This window comes from Cnephaeus nilssonii, assembly GCF_951640355.1.
Source record: "Cnephaeus nilssonii genome assembly, chromosome: 22".
NCBI lineage: Eukaryota > Metazoa > Chordata > Mammalia > Chiroptera > Vespertilionidae > Cnephaeus > Cnephaeus nilssonii.
Window position 1 is genome coordinate 24,850,307 of NC_137093.1, and position 17,015 is coordinate 24,867,321.

A 17,015-nucleotide genomic window follows, 5' to 3' on the forward strand; every position below is an offset into this window, starting at 1 on the left:
TTTAGAAAATGTTTACAGTTAAACTTAGTGGAGTAACAGCTGCCTGAGTTCCAAACCCATCTCTACTCATATAGAGAAATCAAGGCCTGTAGATCAATCATTTAAACAACTCACTTAAAATCATTCTAGACTAGTTAAGTGCATGGCAAATAGGAAGCATTCAATAAATGACCAGGCTTTATCCCAAGCTCTTTATTTAAAAGGATAATGTCACATAAGCCTCATAATCCCCAAGCGAACTGGTTTCCATAATTATCCCCATTTTACAGATGGAGCAACTGAGGCTCAGAGAAAGGAAGCCAACTGCTCCAGTTCCCACAGCCAAAAACAAGTATTTCCACTGTTCCCATGCTTACCTGGTAAATTCTGCTTGTCTCATTAGCTGTGGAATTGTTTGCAGTCATAAAAATTATAGAACAACACCGCTGACAAAAAGGTTATTTTATTAAGCTATATGAAGAAACTATCAAGTCAAATATCTCATAATACAACAGACATAGGTTTCAATTTCAACTGCAGGCTGACATATTTATTGAGACTTTTAACTAGAGGAAGGTTCAGGATCCTGAAGTTGTTCTCCCTTACAACTCCGAAAGGATGAATCAAGTTACTCAACCTCATGGGCTACACCCTCCACCAGCGCAGAGGATATAGAATTACATATTTATGTAAAATGGACTTCAGCTAAGAAACCCAGATGTTTAATTTTAAAAGCCTGCCCCTTCCTGTAAGCCGTTAAACTCATTACTAAGTCAGGGTGTGCTCTGATGACAGAGAGGTCTAAAAGAGTTCACGATGATTTGAAAGATGAAATTAAGAACTAAAATTTTGCTGCAAGTCATTAAGAATCTGGTAGGCATTTTCTTCCACAAATGGGAAACAAATCCAGAATCACAGGGGAAAACTCTATAACAAAGTGAACACAGAAAGGAAATTCCTCTTGCTATGTGAGAATGGCATTGTGTGTGTGGGGGGCGGGGGGGGCGGGGGGGGGAACGGGAGGGGGAGATTGATCTTTAAAGAATGTTAAAGTATAATAGCCAGAAACAGCTGGCCACAGAGGAAACGTGATTACAGATCACATTTTACATTACTTTGTGGAATCATGTGTTGAAAGACCAATACATTTGGCCATTTCACTCACGCAGTAAAAGTGTATCCCACAAAACAAATGGCTAGTATAGAAAGAGACTATGAAAATAATTAAGATTTTTTTTAAAATCTATAAACACAAAAATACTCATTGCCACATTGACTGGGAAGAGCAAAGAATTAGAAATTATCTAAACGACCAGCCGGAGAAATGGTTGAAGACATTATGATGAAGTCGATGAAATAGAGACTTGACCATCAAAAAGGATCTATTAGGGGAAAGTTTATGCCTTAATGCTTGTATGGAAAAGCAGGATAGAAAATTGTATATACAATGTGATTTCAACCATCTAAAAACACGAATTCACATGAACAAAGACTAGAAAGGAAAAAGAAAACTGAAAACAGCTGTGGAGTTACAGTGGTGGGGATATGGCTGGATTTCCCCCCCCCCCCCTAATTTCCTTTCATTTATTGTAAAAACAGTCTTGTGACAACTTAGAAGGAGGGGGGGAAAAATCAACTTCCTGCTAGTACATTATGTACAACCAACTATCTTTTGGAACCAAATTATAAGTTTCTAGGGTAGTTGAATACACTCAAAATTTTTCAATGTTCTTTCAATGCAAATTCACATATCTGAGCAGTAAATTCTTCCTGACATGGAACATGACCATTCCAAAACTATTCTGGGAAATTAAGAATGTTAAAGAACAGCTGAGTAGCCAAACACAGGTCCTTACGTCTTTCTCAGAGCCAATAGCAAACTTCCTTTTGCTGATGATCTTTATGGCTACTTTCTTGCATGTCTTCCTCTCAAAGGCTAGCTTCACCTCACCACAGGCACCGCTACAAGGAAACACACAGAAAGTGATTGTCAGACTCTGGTTTTAATCAGGAGACCCACCACGCCCAAGTTGGCCTCAACTATTACAAGGTAAAGGCGGTCCAGTGCTAGCTTCCCCAGCACGTACGCTAAAAAATCGGAAAACAGAGAACGTTAGAATGGGCCCTGCACAAGATCGCTCCCTCTTTCTCACACTCTCTCTTTCTCCCTCCCCCTCACCCTCCCCCCCCCTCTCTCTCTCTCTCTCTCTCTCTCTCTCTCTCGCACGCAGTCCATATACAATCCTTCCATTGTCCCTATTTATCGAGAACACGGTGAAACCTCACCAACCTAGCATGTCAAGGGCATAGGTAAATGTGGACCATCCAACAACACCGGGTCAGCTCCAAATCCCACTTTTTTTGAGCAGAGACAGACTTGTCGTACTGTCACTTCAGATGGTAAACGTCTACTAAAGACACTAACAACAAATCGGAGAGAACTGACTTATCTCGGAGACCAAACAGCAAACAAAAAAAGACCCCGGCAAAAATGAGGGCCTGAGCAAGCTACAGCAGACAACGTCTGCAAATTACTTCCATCGATGCATTTCTTGATTTTTTGTCTTCAAAGAAAGTGCATAAGCAGTTGATGCCATGAACTGCACCCTAAATAAAATCCCAATACCTAAGAAACCAGAAGTATTATAACCTGCTTGCAAAGACTGGCAATTAATTGGGATACTCTAATAGAGGAGAAAACGCTAACCTAGGATACCACCCAGTACATAGTTAATTCGATACAGGCTCTGTTCGCCAAAGCTTGGGGTCAGCCCAAGGTCATGCCTCCTTAAGTACCAATCATTCATTAACGTATGAAGTAAACCACCATAACTATTATGGGTTTAGGGTGGTGTGAAGTGTTTTCCATGACATCTTTTTTATTGTATATTGTACATATACATACTAGAGGCCCGGTGCACAGCACCAGTGGGGTCCCTCAGCCTGGCCTGTGGGGATCGGCCAAAACTGGCTCTCTGACATCCCCTGGGGGGTCCTGGATTGCGAGAGGGTGCAGGCCAGGCCAAGGGAACCAACCGTTCGTTGCACGATCGGGGCCAGGGAGGAATCGCAGGAGGGCTCCAGGGCGTGTCCAGTCCTTCTCACCCAGTCCAGATGGCTAGGGGGGGGGCACGGGGAGGGGTAGGGAGACCCTCAGCAGCAAGCTAACCTACCGATCGAAGCATCTGCCCCCCTTGTGGTCAGTGCGCATCATAGCGACTGGTCTAACAAACAGATACTTAGCATATTTTATTATATAGGATCATAAAATTTACCATTGTAATCATTTTAAAGTGTATTAATTCAGTGGCATTAAGTACATCTACAATGTACAACCATCACTCTTATCTATGGAAACCCATATGTACTAAGTTTTCACTCTCCCATTCTACCGTGCCCCTAGCCCCTGGCAACCACGGATCTGCTTTTTGTCTATGAAGTTGCCTAATTCGAATATCTCATAAACAATAACATCATACAATATATAGCTTTTTGTGACTGGCTTCTTTCACCTAACATGTTTTCAAGATTCATCCATGCTATAGCATGTATCATTATTTAATTCCTTTTTATAGCTAAACTAGTGGCCCGGTGCACGAATTCATGCATGGTTGGGGTCCCTCAGCCTGGCCTGCAATTGGGGCCGATCGTGGCCATCTTGCCCAGTCCCGATCAGGACCGGCTGGCCGGGGGGAGGGACCGCAGGAGGCTGGCCGGCCATGGGAGGTTGGCTGTGGGAGCGCACTGATTACCAAGGGGCAGCTCCTGTGTTGAGCATCTGCCCCCTGGTGGTCAGTGTGCGTCATAGCTACCGACCGGTCGTCTGGTCATAACGGTCGCTTAGGCTTTTATATATATATAGATAATATTTCATTGTTTGGATATATCACATTTGTTTATCCATTCCCTTGTTGACGGACACTTGGGTTGTTTCCACCTTTTGGCTATTGTGAATAGAGCTGACATGAACATTCATGCATGTGTTTTTGTTTGAACACCTGTTTTCAATCGAGGGGGGATATACCTACAAAGGGAATTGCTGAGTCATATGGTAATTCTGCTTAACATTTTGAGAAACCACCAAATTATTTCCCCCAGTGGCTGCACCATTTTACATCCCCACCAGCAGGGTATGGGGGGATTCCAATTTCACCACATCCTCACAAACACTATTTCCCGTTCCTTTACTATGACCATCCTAGGGTGTGAGGTGGTATCTCATTGTGGTTTTGGTTTGCATTTCCCTAATGACTAGCGATGCTACACATCTTCTCATGTGGTTTTTGCTCATTTGTATATCGAGAAACGTCGATTTCATTCCTTTGCCCATTTTTAAATTGGGTTATCTTTTTGCTGCTGAGTCGTTAAGAGTTCTCTATTCTGGATACAAGATCCTTATGATATATGATTTGTCAATATTTTCTCTCATTCTGGGAGTTGCACTTCACTCTCCTGACAATGTCTTTTGATGCACAAAAAGTTTTTAAATCTGATGGAAGTCTCATTTATCTATTTTTTCTGTTGTTGCTTGTGCTTTGGTTCCACATTTCAATAACCGCTGCCAAATCAAAGGTCATGATTTCTTCTTACAGTTTTACTTCTTACATTTAGGCAACCAATTGATGCATCTCTCACACTGATGTTTCTGTTTCTCTCTCTCTCTCTCTCACCCTCCCTCCCTTCTACTCTCTAAACATCCATGGTAAAATATCCTTGGATGGGGATTAACAAAATAAATAAATAAATGTCTTGAACATTTTCCAATTCCCCTTCCGCTGCAGCTCACAGCCACCTTTTGCCTGAGAAATCTTCCCTGAGTCCAGTGGAATGTCTAATAGTACAACATGCACTACTAGAACGATGTGGGCGGGGCGGGGGGGGGGGGGGAGTGCGACATGTAAAATTAAGCCAATCAGGGGTTTGCCCTGGAATCAAAGGCTGATGTTGGGGGAGAAACAGTTCTCTCTGCTGTGGTTTCTGGAAGAAGGAAAACAGGAATGTGGCATTCCTGGAAGCCATTTCTCCTGCCACCCAGAGAAAGTAGTTCTATAGGAGGGCCACAAAGAGCAGCTGAATCGAGGGATGGAGCCAGAGCCCTGGCAACACGGTGGGAGCCCTTAGATCTGGCCGCAGACAAAGCCAAGTAGATAATCAGAGCTCAAAGAATGGCATAAAGCTCAAAGGCCTCCTGGTCGAGCCATGCCTGAAGTCTGCTGTGCCCCTGTATTTCCCAATTACAAGAGCCAATAAATTTCTTTCTTTCTTTTTTTAAGAGAGAGGAAGGGAGAAAGAGAAAGAGAAACATCAATTTGCTGTTCCACTTATGTATGCATTCGTTGGCTGATTCTTGTATTTACCCTGACCTGGGATTGAACCCACAACCTTGGTATATCAGGACAGACAATGCTCTAACCAACTGAGCTACCTGGCCAGGGCCAGAAGAGCCAATAAATTTCTTAACGGACTCATTTAAGTTTCTGTTTCCTGCCACACGTTAGAGGATTTGTATGGAATCCTCCCTTAGGTAAAAAAATAAGAGTCCCACATATTTCTTAAGGGTGGACACAAATTTGGCTATGAGCTTCCAAGCAGCCAATGCAAATGTGAAAACATGATGAGTTTTACTGACTGTAATGCCCATCAACTGAAATATCTCCTACAGGTGGTCCTATAGAGGACGCTGTGCTTGGTTCTATGTGGCAGGAATATGGTTGATTATTTCCTCCTATTATTTTCCATTTTCATATTCGTAAAATAGCAGCGGGTAGAAAGGTCTTGGGGACTGGGGAAGGAGTGGTAGGGCGAAGGACACTGGCATGTGGTGAAGGTTTCCTGAATACCCTCCCTAAGGAGGCGGTTCTCAAAGTATGATCAGGGAACCCCTAAAGGAACCCAAGACCCTTTCTAGATGTCCACAGTCAAAATTATCTTCAGAACAATGCTAAGATGTGATATTATTTGCCTTTTTCATTCTCATTCCAGAGGGTACATGGCATAGGATATCAAAACAGACCAAATAAAGAAAAATACCAGGATCTAGCCATCTTCTAGTAAGCTAGTTAGCAAAGATGAGGAAAGATGTGAAACAATGCCCTTCTTCTCATTCATCTTTTTGAAAATCAGCATTTTTTCATTTAAAAGTGTTATTTATCTTAACATACATGAGTTTATTTCTTTAAAGGATAAATATTAACATATCTCCATTTTAATTTCTGATATAGTAAATATGAATAGATTTAAGCCTTGCCCTGGCCAGCATGGCTCACAGGTTAGAGCACCAGCCTGCATACCAGTGGGCCACAGGTTCATTCCCAGTCAAGGGCATTACCTGGGTTGCAGGTTCGATACCCACCCCGGGTTGGGGCACTTGTGGGAGGGAACCAATAGATATGTCTCTCTCTCATCCATGTTTCTCTCTCTCTTTCCCTCCTTCCCCCCATTCTCCCTTCCCTTCTACTCTCTCTAAAAACCAATGGAAAAAATGTACTCACTCCGCGGGTTGAGGGTCAAAAATATAGAGATTTAAGCCTCATGAACAAAAGCCCTTTGGGGTCCTCAGTAATTTTTAAGGCTGTACGGGGTCCTGAGACCAAATATTTTGAGAGCTTTGCCCTATTCAATGGTCAATTTCATTTCACCTCCCAAGATGTAACCAATTCTGAGGGGACCGAAAGGCAGTGAACATTTCTCTCTGGGAGGTAATAAAATGTTCTAAAATCGATTATGATTATGTGAAAGGCTTCACAACTCTGTGAACATATCAAAAATCACTAAATTGTGCCGAAACCGGTTTGGCTCAGTGGATAGGGCGTCGGCCTGCGGACTCAAGGGTCCCAGGTTCGATTCCGGTCAAGGGCATGTACCTTGGTTGCGGGCACATCCCCAGTGGGGGGTGTGCAGGAGGCAGCTGATTGATGTTTCTCTCTAACTCTCTATCCCTCTCTCTTCCTCTCTGTTAAAAAATCAATAAAATATATTTAAAAAAAAAAAAAAAAAAAAAGAAAAAATCACTAAATTGTACTTTAAATGAAGTGTATGGCATGTGAATTATATCTCACTAAAACTGCTTTTAAGAAGTTATTACAGGTAAAATTTATAAGGAAAAAATATTCATTTCAATCGGACATTACTAAGTAAACCAATAACACACTCATGTATTATAAATTAGTGGCCTACAATTATATTAGAAATAAATAATCTATACTAATAAAAGCCTTGAGGGTGATCAGGCCAGCAGGGGAGGGCAGTTGGGGGCAATCAGGCCGGCAGGGGAGCAGTTAGGAGCCAGCGGTCCCGGATTGTGAGAGGGATGTCCAACTGGATCGGGCCTAAACCGGCAGTCGGACATCCACCGAGGGGTCCCAGATTGGAGAGGGTGCAGACCGGGCTGAGGGAGACCTCCCCCAACCCCCATGCATGAATTTCGTGCATTGAGCCACTAGTGAATATTATAAAACCAGGAACAAGCCTGGCTGGAATGGCTCAGATGGTTGAGCGCCTTCCTGTGCACTAGAAGGTTGCTGGTTCGATTTCTGGTCAGGGCACATTCCTGGGTTGTGGGTTTGATCCCCAGTTGGGAAATGTACAGAAGGCAACCAATTGATGTTTCTCTCTCACATTGATACTTCTCTCTCTCCTTCTCCCCACTCTCTCTCTCTCTCTTTCTCCCTCCCTTCTTCTCTTTAAGCATGTGAAAAAAATAATAATAAAATAAAACCAGGAACAATAAACTAAGCGGTAACAAATGTTTAGAAAAAATTAAGTACAATTTCCATAAGAAAAAGAAAATTTACCTTCCAAGCGTTTTTGACATGATGTATTGGTCTCTTAATTCCTTGGGATAAACTGATTGGTCATCTACAGTCAGATCGAAAAATACAAAAACTAAGGAAAAAAGGGCAGAAATAGGTCTCATTAATTCATTAGATAAAGAGAAGGTAAATGGTCCTAAATTTTAGTAAACATATGGAATATAAGGCAATTGTTTTAATTACATTTACTATCTAACCCCAAAGAAACTATTTAGCTAGGCTAAATGTCATGAAACCCATGGAAAATGATGACAAATGTCATTCTTCAATGGAGATACACAGCTTCATTCTCACAACTGTAGTGCATAAAATCCATACATAAATACTAGTTTTATTCCTTGAACTCGGGATTTCTTAATCAATTGCACTAATATAAAATACCCGTGCTGCCCTAGCTGGTTTGGCTCAGTGGATAGAGCGTTGGCCGACAGATTGAAGGGTCCCAGATTTGATTACAGTCAAGGGCACATGCCCGAGTTGCCAGCTCGATCCCCAGTAGCAGGTGTGCAGGAGGCAGCCGACAATGATTCCCTTTCATCATTGATGTTTCTATCTCTCGCTCCCTCTCCCTTTCTCTCTGAAATCAATAAAAATATATTTTTTAAAAATTATTTAAAATAGCCCAGCCGGGTGTAGCTCAGCGGTTGAGCGTCTACCCAGGAACCAAGAGGTTACCGGTTTGATTCCCAGTCAGGGCATATGCCCAGGTTTCAGGCTCGATCCCCAGTGGGGGACATGCAGGAGGCAGCCAATCAATGATTCTCTCTCATCACTGATGTTTCTGGCTCTCTCTCCCTATCCCTTCCTCTCTGAAATCAATAAAAATATATTTTTTAAAAAAAATTATTTAAAATAAAATAAAATACCTGTGCCAATTAGCATGCGACCAGAACCTAAAAGCAATTAGTTTGAGCCTAGAAAAAAACTGTTCTGGGCAAGTAAATCAACAGCCTAGTAAAAAGTAGGCCATAGGTTATCATACTAGAATTATCTTCTCTTAGCCATTTATACCTTTACGTAGCTGGTATTTTCTGATGCAAAGCATCTTGAACCTACTTGTAAAGTTAAATAAATAGCAATTTCCCCCAAACTCCCCCTTATTTCTCCATTATTCGTGCTGTATTTCAGAAATGAAAACAGATTAAAAACCACCCTACTCATTTTTAGCCATCCATGTGGGCCAAGCTTGCAATCAGTTATCAAACACTTCAATCCTAGTAAGTCATCAATGATAAATTTGCAACTGCCTATAGTGTCTTGAAAGAGTGAACTTTCACCCTGACCGGTTTGGCTCAGTGGATGGAGTGTCGGCCTGTGGATTCAAGGGTCCCATGTTTGATTCCGATCAAGGGCATGTACCTTGGTTGGGGGGCACATCACCAGTAGGGGGTGTGCAGAAGGCAGCTGATTGATGTTTCTCTCTCATCGATGTTTCTAACTCTCTCTCCCTCTCCCTTCATCTCTGTAAAAAATCAATAAAATATATATATTTTTTTAAAAAGTGAACTTTGTTAAGACCCTTGCGTTTCTCGGATTTGAGGTGACAGGTTTTGACCTCCCTGGATCAACTAGAGATCAAGTCTCTTGACACAAATCAGAGCCACCTCAGGATGCTTCATTCCAGGCTGGCCTATGTGAGGCTGACCCTTGCTTAGTGAGACCTGCTGGCCACCCAGGGTACAACTGTTTCTCTCTGCTTGAGGACATGTATGAACCTACATGTCCCAATGGCATCTGAGAACCTGGGAATTTGAGGGGCTCTGGAGATGTATTTCTCACAAATATCCAGGTCTGCTTCGGAGGCTACAAACCCAGTTGTCCACACAAGCCAGGAAGGTCATACACGCAGTTGAGGCTGGGTTGAGCTTTTAAGGCAACGGGGGACAAGCGGGGACTTGAACATGAAAACACACCGTCCACCTAAAAGAGGCAGCCCCCGTCAAATAAAACAAAACCAAGAGGCAGCCTCTGCTCAGTGTGGGATTAGGCTCAGTGTGACCATCTTTTTCAAAGAAATCTAGAATTTTATGTCCAAGTACAAACATCAGCAAATGCCCAATAAGTGGTCAATAGAGATGAGCAGCCTGCAGAGTACCAGTTTGATCTATTTGAACCAGGGCCAACCTTGGTCTATACAACACCTTTGTTCAGATTAGAAAAGGTGCCCTGTGGACAGACCCAGGGGAAAAGGTGGCACACAGCTTGTCAAGTGGAGGAAAAGTCAAATTTCAACACCCAGTTGCTCCTCAAACACGTGCTCTCCAACAGCAAAACCCTATGCAGCTGCCTGACCATGTCAGAGAGCAAACAAAGAGTCATGAGCAGGAAAAAGTAAGTCAATCATCAAATGCATTTCAGGATGCTCAGTACAGCCATATTCTCAGATGCCAGTCTGAAGAATGACTGCATGAGAATCACCCAGGAAAGGATTTTTTAAATCCCTGGAATGACTGAATCAGAATCTGTGGGATAGTGCCTGTGGGGATCTATATTTTCAGGGTGTTAAATCCCCATGCCCTTCCAAGTCATTCAACTCTCAGATCGTTTTGGGAAGTTCTGTGAGTTTTTGTATGTTTTTTTATTTTTAAGTATATTTTATTGATTTTTTACAGAGAGGAAGGGAAAGGGAGAGAGAGTTAGAAACATCAATGAGAGAGAAACATCAATCAGCTGCCTCCTGCACGCCCCCCCTGGGGATATGCCTAAAACCAAGGTACATGCCCTTGACCGGAATCGAACCCGGGACCCTTGAGTCCGAAGGCCGACGCTCTATCCACTGAGCCAAACCGGTTAGGGCTTTGTATGTTTTTTCTAATCCTCACCCCGAAGATATATTTTTATTGATTTGAGAGAGAAAGGGGGGAGGGGAGGAGAAACATCGATGGTTGCCTCCCTTACGTGCCCCGACGTGGGATTAACCTTACAACCTAGGTAGGTGCCCTGATCCGTCATCGAACCTGCAACCTTTTGGTGTACAGGACGATGCTCCAACTGACCCACCCAGGCAGGCCTCTGTGGGGCTTTCAAATGTATTATTACTAAAGAAACAAGAGTATTCCTGTTGTCCAAGGTTTTAAAATCACCGTGAGCTTCGTTTAACTCTGTAGGTTGTTTTTGTCAATTATTCTGAGTTGAAAGACAATTTATCCAGTTTACATGAAGTTTTAGGTGTGGATACTTACAAAATGCTACCTGATGATGAAGATACACACCTCCACTTTCAGAGGATAACCAAGTGGTATTTAAGAAGGTGGAAGGTCTAAATTAAAATTGCCACACACACAAAAACAACATAGCTCAATGCCTGGCATATAATAGGAGTTCGATAAATATGTGTAGAAACAAATGAATGGAAGGAATGAAGGGAAGAATGAGGGAGATGAAATAATGGCCTAAAACAACTCATAGCTACCTAAGACTGATGTGGTATAAAATGCATTAATCGATGAACTATCTTTTTTTAAAATATATGTTTATTGATTTCAGAGAGAAAGGGAGAGGGATAGAGAGATAGAAACACCAATGATGAGAATCATTGATTGGCTGCCTCCTGCACACCCCCTACTGGGGAAGATTGAGCCCGCAACCCTGGCATGTGCCTTTGGCCAGAATTGAACCTGGGACCCTTTGGTCCGCAGGCCGGATGCTCTATCCACTGAGCCAAACCAGCTAGGGCTAAACTATGAACTATCTTAATGGACAGCATATGACTTTAAATAAAATGAATATTTTATTCCAATTAAACCTTAGGAAGCCTGACTTGATGCAACTTTTTCATAATTTAAAAATGCAACAAGGGCCCTAACCAGTTTGGCTCAGTGGATAGAGCGTCGGCCTGTGGACTGGAAGGTCCCAGGTTCGATTCCGGTCAAGGGCATGTACCTTGGTTGCAGGCACATCCCCAGTGGGAGGTGTGCAGGAGGCAGCTGGTCAATGTTTCTCTCTCATCGATGTTTCTAACTCTCTATCCCTCTCCCCGCCTCTCTGTAAAAAAATCAATAAAATATATATTTTTTAAAAATGCAACAAGGACTGAGTAGAATCTTGAATGGTAACCTACATCCTTTTTTTTTTTTACCTAAACCACTTTCTGCAAAGAACACAATGTCAATTTTCCTTTTATATGGGAGGGAAAAAAAACCCCGACAGCCATAAAATAATGGTTTACCTTTGTTACTCCACACTGACAGTGCAATTTCAGAATTGTTACTCAAAGGAAGGCGTCTTCCCTTCCCTACAAGGTCCCTGTTCACAAAGGTTCCGTTCCCACTGTGATCTTCTATGTATGCGATGTACGAGTTTTTAGGTCCCATTTCCTAAGACGGAGAACATTTTATTTCCAAGTTGTTGTTTTTTAAGTTTTAACCGTGAGGACTAGACCACCAGCTCTCCCACATATGTGGCTCCTTGTCACCTACCCTGAAAATCCGAAAGTGCTTCTTGCTGTAAGTTCGGTATTTATCCGTTCTTTTCAGCAGTGGTTCATCAAAGCAGTATTCACAGCTCCTGTCCCTCCCGAACCAGTAGCTGTCATTAACACACTCTGCAACACAGAAGCACACACCAGGGGGCTGTGGAGTGTCATTTATCAAACACCTTTAAAAACTGCTCATAAAATCCACGAGTAGGAAAACAGACGAAGAAGGCAATCAAAATGATAGATGTTTATCAAGATACTACAGGCTCGGTGCATGAAATTCATGCACTGGGTGGGGGGGGTCCCTCAGCCCAGCCCACACCCTCTAGCAGTCTGGGACCCCTCGGGGGATGTCCACCTGCCAGCTTAGGCCCGCTCCCAGGGATTAGGCCTAAGTTGGCAGTTGGATATCCCTCTTGCAGTCCAGGACCCCTTGTTCCTTACTGCTTTCCTGCTCGCTGCTCCTTACCACTCAGATTGCTGCTCCTTAGAGGCTCCCACCACGGCCACTGTGCTCGCCAGCTGTGAGCCCATCTTCTAGCTGAGGGTGCTCCCCCTGTGGGAGCACACTGACCACCAGGGGGCAGCTCCTGTGTTGAGCATCTGCCCCCTAGTGGTCAGTGCACATCATACTACCAGTCGTTCTGGTTGTTCTGCCATAAAGGTCACTTAGGCTTTTATTACATAGATTATAAGATTAACCCGAAACCGGTTTGGCTCAGTGGATAGAGCGTCGGCCTGCGGACTGAGAGGTCCCAGGTTCGATTCCGGTCAAGGGCATGTACCTTGGTTGCAGGCACATCCCCAGTAGGGGGTGTGCAGGAGGCAGCTGATCAATGTTTCTCTCCCATAGATGTTTCTAACTCGCTATCCCTCTCCCCTCCTCTCTGTAAAAAAATCAATTAAAAAAATATATTTAAAAGTTGTAGGTTCAAATCATTCTCCTACCAACTCCTGGCTGCATGACTGTAAACAAGTTCATCAACTTCTTTCTAAGCCTCAGTTTGTTCTTTTGTAAAACGGAGATAAGGATTAAGACTCTCATAGGATTACTTTGAACTTTAAAAAAAGAGAGTCCCAACACCCCACCCAGCATCAGGTGAGTAGAAGCCGTTTCTGTGCAGGGAAGAGGACACAAGTTCAGGTCTTAGCACAGGTTCTTGTAGTCCCGGGTCAACTTGCACAGGCCCCACAGCCGGCAGTGTCTTGAGCTTTCTGCTGCCACAAATACCTGTAGTTGCTTTTTCCGAACACAACAGTAACATTACACTAGAGAACCAAGGGTCTTACCAAGATTGGAGAATCCATCCTGAAGGGCCCATAATCGAGCCCAAGGGGCAGGGACCGGCTCCTCGGGTTCTTGGTCCTCAGGAATAGAATACAGTTCCTGAGTGGACACTGTGTCCAAGGAGCTCAGTGTCCCCGAGCTGGAGTGAGAGGACTGGCTGGACGTTGGAACTGTGCTGGTGGAGGACCCGGATGAGCTCTGGGACTGTGAGGAGGAGCCTGGCGTCTGTGAGGAGGGGCCCTGGGACTGTGAGGAGGAGCCTGGCGTCTGTGAGGAGGGGCCCTGGGACTGTGAGGAGGAGCCTGGCATCTGTGAGGAGGAGCCTGGCGTCTGTGAGGAGGGGCCCTGGGACTGTGAGGATGGGCCTTGTGTCTGTGAGGAGGGGCCCTGGGACTGTGAGGATGGGCCTTGTGTCTGTGAGGAGGGGCCCTGGGACTGCGAGGAGGGGCCCTGGGACTGTGAGGAGGGGCCATGGGACTGCTGACGCTCCCCTTCCGCCTCCCGAGACATCACCACCTCAAAAATAAGCGTCCAACAATAAGGTGGGTTTCAAGGAACAAGACTTAAAGTTCAAGGGTGAAGGATGAGGCCCTGGCAGGGTAGCTCAGTTGATTGTTAGAGCATCATCCCGATGCCAAGATTGCAGGTTCGATCCTAGGTCAGAGCACATAAAAGAAGCAATCAATGAATGGATAAATAAGTGGCACAACAAATCCAAGTTTCTATCCCTCTTGTTCTCTCTCTTCCCCCTGCCCCCCGCTCCTCCCCTCTAAGGTCAATCAATCAATACTTTTTTTTTTAAGTGAAGGATGAGCAAGTTACAATGACAAGTAAAAAATAAAAAAATCCAGGGCAAGTATGCTCTGCAAAAATTAAAATTCTAACAGTCTAGACCCGTGGTCGGCAAACTGTGGCTCGCGAGCCACATGCGGCTCTTTGGCCCCTTGAGTGTGGCTCTTCCACAAAATACCACGTGCAGGCGCGCACGTACAGTGCGATTGAAACTTCGTGGCCCATGCGCAGAAGTCGGTTTTCGGCTCTCCAAAGAAATTTCAATCGTTGTACTGTTGATATTTGGCTCTGTTGACTAATGAGTTTGCCGACCACGGGTCTAGACATACCGTGCTTCTGGGTTGAGCTTTTCTTCAGCTCACTTTCACTAGATCAGTGTTTCGTCTGATAGCCACAAGCCACAGAGGAAAGAAATAAAGAAATTACTTGAAGGCCATAAATAAGTAAAAAGCTATGAAACTGAGTTGAGGAGGGGGAAGAGACTTATAACAGCTGATATTCACCCAATCTTTAAAATTTAGAAATGAAACCTAAAATGTATTCATTCACACAACACTACACTTAAATATCATGTATGTTTGGAAAGAGAAAGGAGAAGGAAGGGTCTGGTGGGTTTGGGGTCGAAGATGGGCAAAGAGACACTGCGGTTATTTGCGGTACCACTCCAGGGGGGATATTTACTTAAAAGGTCACTGATGCCCCCCTCCCCCAAACCAGCTCAGGAAGGTAAGGACCAAGTTCTGTTGGTTGAGGAGAGATTCCTTAACAGCTAAGCGCTGGGCCACGGAATGAGGCAGAACACAAAGAAGCCTGCCATAAACAACCCCATCGAGCCTTTTGTGATGCTAAGTAACCAGAGGCTCCTGTTTTCAGCATCCTAAAGGCCTGCCAGCCCTTCAGAATCTTGCAGGAACCATTCTTGGAGCCACCGAAGACCTTAGCCGAGGTTCCCCACCCTGGCTTTAGAATTAACTTGATGGACAGGTAAACTCTGATAACCAAACCTACAACATAGTCAAAGGAACTTTCAACCCCTTACTTGAAATCCCCAATCTGATTCTTTTTTAAAGACACTTTTCTCTCCTGATTCCCCACACTCAGACTCCTGGCAGAGAACATAGTGAGCATGACTCACACGGACTGCATTTACACAGCTTTCCAGATACAAAGGTCCTCATGAGTTTTCCGTGAAGCACACCAGGAAGGCGATGCCAGAGCGGAGTCTGCCACTAGGGCTGCACTAAGGCTACCTCAATCAGGCTGAGTCCTTCTGCAGTTTTGGAGCAAAACTTCTCCGCCCTGAAAACTGGCAAAAAGACAGTGTGTCAAGAGGTAGCCATCATCGAGTATGAGAAATAAGGGTAAATCAGGTGGGAACCACACTGGCCTCAGCCATGAGAAAATACACTGAAGTAGCCCTAACCGGTTTGGCTCAGAGGATAGAGTGCCGGCCTTCGGACTGAGGGGTCCCGGGTTCGATTCCGGTCAGGGGCATGTACCTTGGTTGTGGGCACATGCCTAGTGGGGGGTGTGCAGGAGGCAGCTGATTGATGTTTCTAACTCTCTCTCCCTCTTCCTTCCTCTCTGTAAAAATGAATAAAATATATTTTAAAAAAATACAGTGAGCCGAAACTGGTTTGGCTCAGTGGATAGAGCGTCGGTCTGTGGACTGAAGGGTCCCAGGTTCGATTTCGGTCAAGGGCATGTACCTTGGTTGCGGGCACATCCCCGGTGGGGGGTGTGCAGGAGGCAGCTGGTCGATATTTCTCTCTCATCGATGTTTCTAGCTCTCTATCCCTCTCCCTTCCTCTCTGTAAAAAATCAATAAAATATATTTTTAAAAAAATACAGTGAAGTAGTTAGAGACAAATAGGTCTGGAGTCAGATGCCTGAGTCAGATCTTTGCATGACCTTGCGGTAGATCACAACCTCTAGGAACCTTATCTGCTAGAAGTAGATACTGAGGATTAAATGAGAAGATGCATGAATGCTCCTCCCCAGCAACCCTTGATTATTGGGAAAACAGAATTCCAGTCCTGAGGAATCCAACAGCACCTTACAAGTGCAACACAATTTCTTTTCCAAATAGAGAAACCTAGTCCCAAGGAGGACTGGTGCTCTCCCGCACTTTCCTCCCCACCCCATTCCACACCCTTCCTTATGGACACTTTGCAGGGAATCCTCCAACACAGGAACTGTGTTTCCAGTTCCTGCAATGCCTAGCAGCTAAGAGTGGGTTCTCAACAGGTATTTTCGAGATTGAACCTAAAGTACGGTAATAATTATTAACACTTACAGGAAAAACACAGCTGGGTTGCTGCTTAGGCTGCAAGTCTGAGCCAATTCCAGCTTGTAAGCAAGCAGGGGAAATGAACTTCACCTGGAAGTTCATCGAAAAGTTCATCTACAAAAAGGGAAGAGAGTCGCCCACGCGCATTGCTCTCCTCCTCCCCGCCTCCCGGCCCGAGCTCAAAGAGAGGACACTCAGAAGCTCAGCTCGCATTAAGACACTAAGGACGGGATTCGAACCCCCAGGCGCACAAGGGACGTTCCCCCACGAACACTCACCGCGTGAGCCCACCTGGAGCCACACACTCACTACAGCTGCAGCTAGCGGCGTGGCGCTAAACAGATACAAACTCCACCCTCAACCAATCAAAACACCCCTCCGCCTCTGCCGGACCAATGAGGAGCAGCGGAAGTGGCCGTCCCAAGCGTGGCCTCGCTG

General features: G+C 44.5%; 1 protein-coding gene across 4 annotated transcripts in view; it reads right to left on the bottom strand.

Moving 5' to 3' along the window:
- CHEK2 (checkpoint kinase 2) overlaps positions 1-17,015 on the bottom strand; it is a 47,789-nt gene that overhangs the window by 14,037 nt on the left and 16,737 nt on the right. The window contains exons 1-8 of one of the 4 annotated variants that reach the window (XM_079763237.1): positions 16,856-16,927; positions 16,584-16,691; positions 15,423-15,593; positions 13,498-14,149; positions 12,209-12,333; positions 11,959-12,106; positions 7,773-7,863; positions 1,836-1,941 (exon numbers count right to left, since the gene is read on the bottom strand). In XM_079763237.1, the coding sequence (XP_079619363.1) occupies positions 1,836-1,941; positions 7,773-7,863; positions 11,959-12,106; positions 12,209-12,333; positions 13,498-14,005 (978 nt within the window). In that variant the 5' untranslated portion in view covers positions 14,006-14,149; positions 15,423-15,593; positions 16,584-16,691; positions 16,856-16,927. Of the gene's footprint in view, positions 1-1,835; positions 1,942-7,772; positions 7,864-11,958; positions 12,107-12,208; positions 12,334-13,497; positions 14,150-15,422; positions 15,594-16,583; positions 16,692-16,855; positions 17,007-17,015 lie in introns of those variants that run through there. The other 3 variants (XM_079763236.1, XM_079763238.1, XM_079763239.1) reach the window with 3 other exon arrangements.